Source organism: Lygodium microphyllum, chromosome 4 (genome assembly GCF_053477565.2).
Source record: "Lygodium microphyllum isolate KBCC chromosome 4, Lygodium_microphyllum_v1.1.10, whole genome shotgun sequence".
Taxonomy (NCBI): domain Eukaryota; kingdom Viridiplantae; phylum Streptophyta; class Polypodiopsida; order Schizaeales; family Lygodiaceae; genus Lygodium; species Lygodium microphyllum.
In genome coordinates, this window is record NC_141138.1 from 142869543 (window position 1) to 142881146 (window position 11604).

An 11604-nucleotide genomic window follows, 5' to 3' on the forward strand; every position below is an offset into this window, starting at 1 on the left:
CTTTCATGATCCGATAAAATCAAAAGTTTGGCACCGTACAGATAGTGCCTCCATTTCTTCATTGCATGTACTATTGCATACAGCTCCCTCTCATAAACAGAATAATTCTGTTTTCCACGGTCTAATTTCTTGCTTTCAAAAGCAACTGGTCGACCTTCTTGTAATAAGACCGTGCCTATCGCCTTATCACTGGCATCAGCTTCAACCACAAATGGTTTATTGGGATCCACTATTAATAATACTGGAGCTGTAGCAATAGCTACCTTAAGTTTTTGAAAGCTTTTATTTTGGTCTGTTCCCCAATTAAAACTTTTTCCTTTCCCTTTAAGTTGGTCAGTCATTGGAACAGCTATTTTGGCATAATCTCGAATGAATCTACGATAAAATCTAGATAAACCTAGGAAGATCTGCAGCTCTTCCAGGTTCCTTGGAGATGGCCATTCAATAATTGCCTTTACTTTTTTTGGATCCATGTTGATTCCCTCTTTCGAGATAATATGCCCCAAATATTTGACCTCTTGTGCAAAGAATTCACATTTAGTTTTCTTCGCATAAAGGGAATGTGTTCTTAACAGTTGGAATACTAATTGTAAGTGTTCCAAATGTTCTTCTCTTGATTTACTAAAGATAAAGATATCATCCAAGAAGACTACTACAAAATGTCCTAGATAGGGCCGTAAAACACTATTCATCAGCTTCATAAAGGTAGCTGGTGCATTAGTGAGGCCAAAAGGCATCACCAAAAAATCATAATGCCCGTATCTAGTACGAAATGCCGTCTTGGGAACATCTTGTGCCTTAATTCTTACTTGGTGATAACTTGATCTTAAATCTATCTTTGTGAAGAATTTTGCCCCTTGCAATTGATCAAAAAGATCTTCCATTCTGGGCATAGAAAATTTATTCTTCACCGTTATTTTATTAAGTGCTCTATAGTCAATACAAAGTCGCATAGAACCATCTTTTTTCTTTACTAATAAAATTGGTGAAGCCCAAGGTGAATTACTGGGTTGAATAAACCCTTTATCAAGGTAATCCTTAATTTGTCTTTCAACTTCTTGGTGCTGTGTTTCACTTAACCTATACGGTGGTTTAGAAATAGGGTGTATCCTTATTTATGTCAATTGGGTGATTTATATCACCCCTATCTGGTGGAAGGCCACTTCGTAAATCAGAAGGAAATACATCTTTAAAATCATCTAACAAACTACTTAATTCATTATTAACATTCAACTCACAAACATAAGAAAATTGTTGCTTTATATTACAGAAAGTAAAAGTGTTCTGTACAGGAAGAGACCATAACATATATACCTCACAAACTTCTTTCTTTATCAGCTTCTGAACTTCAGTAGAACACAGCAAAGGATTATCAGATACTTCATCTTGAATAACAAAAGTCTTACCATCCCTTTCAAATTCCAGTGTATTATGGTGATAACTACGTTTTAAGGATGGTTCCAATCCCCATAGCCACTTCCTCCCTAGAGCAATATCCGCTCTTTCCATATTCATAATTTGGAAATCAAGTTTATCTTTATATCCTTGAATCTCAATTTCCAAATTGGATATCATTGTATCCCATATTTTATTGTCTTGGCCTTGCATCATACGAACAACATATTGATGCCCACTCTTTTGTTGGGGAAGTTTCAATTTTTTGACAAGTGCATAATTAATAAAATTATGTGTAGAAGAGTCATCAATCACGACTCTAACTCTCTTTCCAGCTATCAATCCATGTACTCTAAGTAAATCATGTGGCCCAAAAGTAGGCTACCACATAGAAGTTGACATACAACACTTATGTTGTACATCCATGTGCAAGACCTCTAAAGATTTGTACTTTTCATGCCCCTTTAATTCTAAGGTCTGCACTACATGGATTTGTTTTTCTTTTCCCTTGCCCTTGTCCTTATCCTTTCCTTTGTCTTCCCCCTTTTTCTTTTGAGGGCAATTCCAAGCAGCATGGTTAGGGGATAGGCAATTGAAACACAACTTTTCTTTTTTGGCCTTATCAAAGTCATCAGGACTTAACTTTGTTGAAGGCATAGCTTCACCAACTACAGTTAAATGCACCTCCTCTTCTTCAATGTCCAAGCCCCCACTATTGTCTATTCTTGTCAATTGCATACAATTGACCATTATGTACTTCATGATCTTTGCTCTTATATACCAAACATGCTCACTTGTATAGCAATCACATATGGTTTCTTTTCAAAAGGTTGTTTTTTACCCTTAAAAAATGGCATTTTCCTTTTAAATTTGCCCACAAATTTTGAGGTTTCCAATTCCTTAGACTTGGGCTCCACATCAGTGAGACTAGTGAGTGTACCTGGACGCATACTATCTTCATTAATTAATGCAAATTTAATTGCCTCTTCCAGCGTCTTAGGTGAACTCCTTTTTACTTCCTTGTTACAGGCTTTGTCTAGTCCCCTAATGAATCCTCTTGTTTTTTGAAATTCATCTTTTCCTTCCAATTTGAGGATTATCTCACGATATTCCTCCAGATATGTCAGCAGGGGTCTTTCCTTTTGTCTGACATAATCCCAATCTTCCCAATTTTTTTCCATTTCATTTTTAAGAAGAAATTCTTTCAAAAAGACGGATTCAAATTGAGCCCAAGTTTCAGGTATTTTATTTGCCTCCTTTAAAGTTAGCCACCACTTATATGCTTTGGGCCCCAAAGTTAAACTAGCCTCTAGTGCTTGGAGATGTGGTGGGGTATTTTTAAGTTTATGTAAATCTTCCCATTTTTGGAGGAAATTAAAGATTGTATGTTTATTTCTATCTTTTTCCTCCCCGTGAAACTGAGGGGGTTTCATATCCTTTAAAATTGGATTATCCCTCAACTTATGGTGGGGTTCCTTAGGATCTCGCATAGTCACATCTAAATCTTTCGATGAAGATGGGACATCCGAGGTTTCTATCTTATTTTTATCTCTTTCTAACAATAAAGTTAATTGAGATTTTATTTTAGTGAGTGTTTGGGTTAAGAATTCCATTTGAACCCCCTGAGCCTGTACACGAGCAGTAAGATCATCAAATTGTTCTCGTGTAGCAAAAAATTCTTCCCACTGTTCTTCTTGCATCTCTGGTTCATGGGGATCTACCATAGGGTGGTCCCCAGAACTAGAACCTTCCATTACTCTCTCTTTCCCTTTTTCTACCATTAATACACTGGAATTGGAAAGCAAAGATAAGAAATTTGCATACAAAGTAAAGTACTTCCCTGATTTTAATGGCAGGCAGCTGTTGCTGGTTTGTAAATAAACCCGAAGAGTAAGGAACAAATTTTATCATCCGAACAAAGTCGGTCACGCAGGAAATGGAGCTTCTTTGCAGAAACGACTAGTGTTCAGTTCCCTTCTTAATAATCACGCAGGCCATCAATGCACCTTTCCTGAACTTGTTCTCTGCTGAGCTTGTACTTGTGATGCAAGTGCAGTCGGGGCTGGTGAGAAAAATTCCAGAGCGTGCAGTCGACTGATCACTCATGAACCAGAAAATAGCTTCAGTTTCATGAAACTGAAGGACCAGCCTGCGGAAAGGTGAACAAGACGTCAGGTCCGTTGATGCGTTTACAGACGGGCTCCAGCCAAAATTCGTCGCGCGATCCAGCATACAGCGTTTGATGTAAAAGATAGCTTCCCCGCCATAAAATACGTGACGTAGGTAATCGTCACGTCAAATTTTATGTGACGTGTCACCAGGCGCTTTAGACCAACGGCTTCACGGGTCGATGAGGTAAGACCCGTCGACTGAAACCCGTCGACTGAAACGAATAGGGGGACCCGTAAGACCCGTCGACTGAAACGAATAGCGGGACCCGTCGACTGAAACGAATAGCGAGACCCGTCGACTTTGCCTTTTCGTTGAAGAACTTCATAGATCCACACGACTAGACCCGTCGGCTTTGATACCAATGACAGATGACTCTGATGAAGACCCTTAAAGCCAGAGGAAGCAGCCTGGATGAATGAGCACGAGTGATTTCTTTCACCTCCCAGCCTTGCCTAGTATATTGCTGGCCAGACCATCGTGATACGATTGCCAGTTGTCAAACCTTGGTGAGTCCTACTATTCTTGGACTCTCTTTAGTTCTAGGCTCCCCTTAACCCCGTTCGGGCGCCCAAGAGCCCGGACGGTCATCCTCGTGCGTGTTCCCCTTGATTTACCTTAATGTCACATTAAATGTCACTTTAATGTCACATTCAATGTTTGTGACCTTAATGTCACATTAAATATCACTTTAATGTCACATTAATGTCAGAGAGAGAGAGAGAGAGAGAGAGAGAGAGAGAGAGAGAGAGCTCTTTGTACAGGTTTGACTTATAATCTCTGGACAGTAAATTTCAGGATCTATATGATGTCGATCACTTTATTTCATCGCTAAAGAAGGAAGTGCGAATTGTTCAGCAGCTTCCTTCTAAGTATCAGTGGAGCACTCCTGAGTATTATGATCGAAGATGTTTGGAGCGTCCCAACTGCTTTTACTTTGTGCCAAAGCATGCAACAATGGAATGGTATTTTGTGAATGTTCTCCCAATTCTGGAAAGGTATGACACTCAAAAATAATTAAGATAGTATTTTGTTTGTTGTTTCAGAATAAACTCACATCACCACTTTATTTCATCTTATACAAGACATTAGCTGATATCCTGCATGCTTGATTCTCCAGCGCTCCAACCTGCAGCCTGATAATCAGCATTGCAGCCTTGATATGGATCTTAGAATATTCTTGAAGCAAGTTGTTTGCTTCAGTTTGCAGTGATTGAGTTTGCTTCGGGCCAATAATTATGTAGAACTTTTAGCTTCTAGAGTAAGCTTCCATGCACATATCATCATGATGTTTAGAAATGTCTGAATTGGAGATCCCAAATCGCAACCTCTGCAAGCAGTGTCCTCATTGCACAAACTCCTGAGTGTGGCACATTTTGCCCTATACTCTGCCTTTCAGAAGATGGCACTGACAGATGCAGTGGATCATCCAATGTCGATATGACCATCTGTTGCCTTGCATATGGTGCAATATCCAACATGCAAGCTGCCAATGTACCAAAGGAGGTCTTTAGACAAAAGAACTGAGACTGGCTTAGTGGGAAAGACAAATCATGTCAGATGTGAATAGGCCAAATTAATGACCCAACCAGCTTCCTGTAACAAGGCGCATTTTCCAACTCACCATGTGTCTCTGGCAGCATCTTAGGTTCTAGGGTAAGGGAGCCAATAAAGTGAGTCTCCCATGGCAGCACAGGTCAACCCCTAGTAGAGTGGCACTCTCTCTGACCTTTTCCTCTCAAATGACAATTGTTTGTCCTAAAAATTCTAAGCATCAGTTTGTACAAGCATGTTGAATTCCAGTATAGGCACTGAAATTAGTGATCTATTTGCATTTTTGGTAGGTGTACATTTTTCTGTTACTCCAATGGCTCTATACCCTAGCACTATGAGGTATGAAGATGTTCTGACAATCAGCCATATTAAAGGCTGACAGTGACTCAGCTGCACACCTCTGCTGTAGGAAAAAGTGTAGATAGCCAAGATCTATAATAGCAAACTCCCTAGTAACTCGTGTATAGGCACTATGTACACCAAGTCCTTTGCATATAGTGATTAAATCATCTGAATACAAGTTAATGTAGAATTGGATTTCTACTTCCTTCTAGGGATAGAGATTGACATTTGCATCTAACCTCAAAGAGCTTTCTGCTGGTCATACTCATGCTCATTCAGTCTAATGGATGCGTGACATGGATCTTCTTTTGCAAGTTCCCATTTAGGAAGCTGATTTGATGTCTATTTGTAAATATATAATTAGTGATATGGGCAGCCAACACAATGATTGTCTCAATGATAGTAATCATCTATCCTGAAATGGGGTTTTGGACCCCTAATGCCATTTCCGAAACCTTTCTGAAACTCCAAAACACATTCAGGATTGATCCCTTTTTTTTTTGGGTTTGTGAAAAGTTGTTTTTGTTAGGGGGGGAGAGGCCTTGAATGTTACCCACCCGTGTTTGAGCTTTTGGCCGACAAGCAATGTGTTGCAATTCTTAGCTTTCAATTCTAGCCTTCAAAAGCACTTTTATTGCATATGTTTGCATGCCTATTCCTCTTTGTTAGAGCCATTTAGAGATGGTGAGAGGATGGAAGCAGTCACACAAAGATTTGCTTAAGTAAGAAGGTAGTACTAACTCTCAACTCTTGCTAACAACCTATAGCTACTAAATAGTGACACAGGCTTGAAACCCTCAACTTGTCACAATTCTTTTGATATAGGAGATGTTGATATAGGAGATGGAGACAAGTTCATGTGACATGAAGTATCTATGTATGGATGTAATGCTAAATCCAAAATTCCTCCCCGCCTTTCCAAACTGGCTGAAACTCTGAAACTCCATTTTTGCTGTTTTTGTTTCCCCTGTTTCTGTAACTTTCCTGTTCATCATCATGCAAACAAAAGTCTCCTTGTGCTCAAGATTGGTCTTTCGAGCAAAACCCTCGGCAACAAGCCTTGCAGTGTACCTGTACAAGGTATACCATCAACCATGTACTTGGTCCCAGATCACATTCGTTTGAAGAGGTCTAAAATGCAACTCCCATAAGTAAGTCTGCTCTTGAAATCCAGCTCCTTTTGCATTGCTCTTCACATCTCCTAAGAAAAGTCCTCAAAAAAAGAACCAGCTTTGCCTCTTTGCTTGTAAGCCCTTGTGTGTATAAGTCACTTTAGCTAAAGCCTCCTCAATACTAGTAGGGGTCCTACCCTCCATAATCCTTGTCATCAAGGCATAGCTCACACTGAAGGACTAACATGATGCTGTCCCTGTTGCAATTGAATGACCCCTATGAGCCATCTTCATGTGGTGCATGAAAAGAATGAACTCTTGACTCCTGTTCGAGAGTCTTGAACCACATATTTGGGAACTGGCTTTGGCTCCTTGAGATGTCCCAAAGTCTTGCATCATAAAGTTGCTACTCATCATTCTCCTTGGAAACATCAATTTCCTCTAGGACGAGCTCAACTACATTTAGCTTGGCTGACCACAATCTCCATTGTGGGACAAGCTATGCATCAATTTTCCTATTTACAGAGTGGTTAGCCAAAGGTGCTTATGAGGTAGCCTTCAGTATCATTTGTTGTCTTCCTGGAGTGCATTAATCGACTAATGAAAGAATGTATTCTTGAAAAACAAAGACTAAAGTGAGGCATGTCCTTTACCCATATTTATGTGATTGCTTTGCCCTCTCTCTTTACCACACTGGAAAGAGCGATTCCTAGTTTAATGCACATGTTTTTGGCATTTCAGGATCACATCTCTTATGTTTATTATTTTTATTTCACTTAAATTTGTCTATTTTATTTGAGCTAAATTTACTCGCTTTTAGATATATCTACTGCTGTTTTGCCACATTTTGCTTTTGCATATTTTCTGTCATCAAAAGCTCAGATTCATGTTCATTTTTGAACCTAAGGTTGAATTTGAAAATCGAATATAACTGTTGTTGCTTACAGTGGATTTGTTTTGTGTTTTTATAGTTATGGTATAGCTGTCTTGGATAGATTTCACCATAAGCTAGCCTTTGAAGGGTTGCCCATTGAGGCAACAAGGTTAAGATGCAAGACCAACTTCCATGCACTGAAGTTTGTGAGGTCGATTACCAAGCTCGCACAGAAATTGGTCCATCGTATGCAGCAAAATATAACTCTGCAGAATTTGGCACTGTTAGCTAATCAATCCAAGTCTGCAACTAATGATACAAATTCTGGACGAGTATTGGAAAAAGGGTATAATGGACATTTTTTTGGTCTCCATTTGAGGTTTGAGAAGGATATGATAGCACATTCTGCATGCTATTATGGTGGTGGTCAGGCAGAGCAACGGGGTTTAGAGTCGTATCGTCGCAAGTATTTCAGGTAATTCTATCATCTCTTGCTTAGACTTGAATGCGGATTGTATATGTTAACAGCTATGTGAAACTGCAACATAGTCTTCTACTCTTAGTTAATGTGGCTAGTGGAGTTAGACCAACAACTTTGTCACTTATTTCAATCTAGTTGACCTTTATCAGGTGGAACCAGTAGCATTGGTGCTTAAAAGCAAGTTGTACACAACACAGAAGAATTGCATATGATGAAGTCGTTTTCAAAGAATCCAAACTACATGAAAACAACCTGAAGAAAAGCTAGACGATGGCAAGTATTTGCCATTGTTCTCATTGTAGGTCTTAACATGGAGAGAATACACCAAGGAACTCCCTATATAGAAAGACCTCAATGCTGGATGTTGACCTGGTCCAAATCCAGAAGCCTATATTTTCTGACATAGATGTCCTCTTGGTTAGCCTTCTCACAAGGACTCCACATTAATGTTCTTATTCCTGCAGTGCACACATGTCAGCCATTCTCATACTCATTCTTATTATGGTATTCTCATGCAGTTTCAAGGCAAGTTTTAACACATCAGCTGCCACATGCTCCATTAAGGGTCTGTAAAGATCATCCTCCTCTTTGTTAACACCCTCCAAAACAAACCTTTTGATTGTTAGCTTCTGACATAACTCCAAAACCTTGTAAGGGAGGGAGGGGGAGGGAGATGGAGAGGGTGAGAGCTATTGATGTTTGTTTGGAAGGAAGCCATCCAGCTTGCTGCATGTGATGAGAATGCCTGCTTCTCAAGAAGTCCTATCATTGAGTTTTGGCTTCCCATGTGTGCAGAACAAAACCTGAAGTGATTCAGGGTGCCTTCCCATGTGTGTACATCTTGAAAACAATGTGCAGTAAGGTGCATGTATTTTGCCTATACCCAACCTGTGTCCTCCCCCTTCCAAAGATCTAGGGCAGAGCGAATCGAGTGTCAGTGGTTCCCACTGCTCAATCTTTTCTTGGCCACATATCTGCTAATTGAAGCACCAACAAAAATATGTATGTCATACATGCTCCCTGCTCTTTCTTGCAGCTTCAGAGTTTCCATCAAGGTCCCTTGCAACCATGCATGTGGCTCTTGGGTGCACCTACACATACAAGGTGTCCAAAAAATTACATTGTTAGACTTGCAAAAGGCTAAAACCTTAAGTTTTACATTAAGACAGCAGTATGAGTGAATAGTTGTGTTCACCTGCCTAAGTGCCATCGATGTAATAGTGAGCAGCCAAAGGCACAGTAAATTCAAAGATAGTTATTCAGGACACAAAAAGTGCAGAAATCCCATCATCATAAAGTACCATTTTTGCAAAAGTCTTGTTTTGAATGCATCACTGAATCCACTGTCCCTCCTTTAACCTTAGAGATCATTATGTGGACTCACGTATGTGTGTGCACATGGTGCTTTATGCTGGAGTTAAACAAAATTAGGGAGGTCATGTCATGAACTCACGCTAGGTAGATTCATGTACATGTGTGTGTGGAACTTTATGCTAGACATGGACAAAGTTAGGGAGGTCATGAACTCTCATTATGTGTCACATGCTTGGTTTGTTGAGTTTTGTGTGGTTTAAACTTGCATATTTCCATTCAGTTTATTGCTAAATTCTGGCTTGTGTTATGAAGATCGATCAATTTAACATGAACTATAATTCATACAATTGTTTTCTGCATTACAGAAACCCTGTGCCGAAGGCTCAGTTTAGCCCCACTTTTTTAAGAAGAAATGGAAGCTGTCCATTAACACCTGAAGAAGTTGGGTTACTGCTCTCAGGCTTGGGTTTCACGAATAGGACACTGATTTATGTTGCAGGGAAGGTATGCATGTTACAACCTGATGCAAAACTTGTTTGGAAATTATGATTAACATTCTTGGGGAAAAACAAAAATCCATGCACGGTTGTGGCTAATGCAAGTAACAAAGCTTGTATGTGTGTCCCAGCAGTAACTCTTTCAGTAATGAGTGTACGATAATAATTAATTGCAGGATATATATGGTGGAAAGGCAAGGATGAGGCCATTGCTAGAGATGTTCCCTTTTATGCAAACAAAGCGTACTTTAGCCTCCAAGGAAGAGTTGGAACAGGTTATGCCTTTTTCACACAAGCTGGCTGCTGTGGATTTTATGGTTCTACTGGAAAGTGATGCATTTTTATCAAACTCAGCAGGGAATTTTCCTAATATTCTTGTAAGTATGCCCATAGTAGGTCTTATGAAGAGAGGTTCTTTTGTACGAATTGAAGCATCTGGTGAAATCATAACCTGTGTACTTTTCTCAGACTGGGCAGAGAACTTTTTGGGGTCCAAAGAAATCCATACATCCAGACAAAGCAGCTTTATTCACACTTTTCTCCAATCAATCCATGGGCTGGGAAGAGTTTTCTTTAGCAGTCAGGGTGGCACACAAAGATCGGCTTGGTGCACCAAATCCTCGAAAGGAGAGGTTTTCAGTGTTCAGGTATCCTGCTCCAGATTGCATGTGTCAACACTAAGGATATAACAGAAAAGTTACAGGTGTATTTTACTCATTAATCATTGAGACCAGACTTATTGGCATCTGCACATTTCCCTATCGAGAGTGTTGTAACACAAATTTTGACATTGGATATTCGATTCCTGCAGAAGGGCCTTGTGTGGCCAAAGTAAGCGTTTGATATTGCAACCGTGCAGTCATTCTGCATTGGTATCACAAGTGCAATATGAGAAAGGAATTTGCACTTATTGCACCCATAGCACACTAGGATTTTCATTTAAAGCCATTGATAGGGCTACTGGCCCAGGAATCAATGAATGTGTAATAAATTTCTGATTGTGACGAGCAATTTTAGACAAAGCACCACACTAGAGGACAAGTAAGAGGCTTCTTTTCTCATCTTGCTTTTCAACATAGTTTTGTAGTGGGACATCAGAGTGTCTTAGTACATAAAGGTTTTGCAAACTGATGAAGGGAGCGAAGCCCCAAATACAGTAATTCTAAGTCTCCTTGTTCCCTCCACGTCTTGAGCATGTCACAAATTCTCTTCCATAGCTGACTGCCAGAGTAGTTTAAATAAATGTGGGGTTCATTTTTGCCTTGGGACAAATTATGAAAATTTTTGGTTTGCTCATTTGCATTGACTTCTTTGAATCATAAAATAGATAATTGGCTTGAACCACAAGGATGGCATGAACCACAAGGATGTAGGTGACAATGACCACTTAGAATATTTGAAGTTGTACAAGCTAGAGACCAAACTAGGACTATAATTGGAAAAGCAAGGGCTTAATTGTATGACCCAATGACACATGACTGAGCAAGGCAAAAATCAAGCAACTTTTGAATTTGGAGACACACAAGATGTTGAAGCTAAAGCAATCAAAATGTAATTGTTACAAGGGAATGAAAGTGCGAGTCATGAATGAATTCACACTAGCACGACTCAAAGTATAAGTAGGTGAGATTGGTAAGATAAAGGAAACCAGGAAAGAGGACAAATATGTAGTCTATTCAGGTGAAAAAGCCATCTTATAGTTTCAAAATCCGAAGCATTAGGTTACTTCATGGTTATTGATTTATGTAGCAACTCTTGTAGCTTAGGTAGTTGATTTTTGTTTTGACTGATACACCTTTGACTTTTGTTCTATACACCTTTGGAGTAGCTTATAGGATGTTAATATAATTTCTTTCTTTCTTATAT

The 11604-nt window shown here is 39.5% G+C and overlaps 1 protein-coding gene across 4 annotated transcripts in view; it reads left to right on the plus strand.

Annotated features, from left to right (window-relative positions):
- Positions 1–10979, plus strand: part of LOC148037707 (O-fucosyltransferase 39-like) — a 57086-nt gene extending 46107 nt beyond the window's left edge. The window contains exons 6-11 of one of the 4 annotated variants that reach the window (XM_087676643.1): positions 4353–4562; positions 7544–7921; positions 9607–9745; positions 9915–10115; positions 10207–10385; positions 10550–10977. In XM_087676643.1, coding sequence (XP_087532769.1) covers positions 4353–4562; positions 7544–7921; positions 9607–9745; positions 9915–10115; positions 10207–10385; positions 10550–10736 — 1294 coding nt within the window. In that variant the 3' untranslated portion in view covers positions 10737–10977. Of the gene's footprint in view, positions 1–4352; positions 4563–7543; positions 7922–9606; positions 9746–9914; positions 10116–10206; positions 10386–10549 lie in introns of all 4 variants that reach the window. The other 3 variants (XM_087676645.1, XM_087676646.1, XM_087676647.1) reach the window with 3 other exon arrangements.
- Positions 10980–11604: the final 625 nt, after the last annotated feature.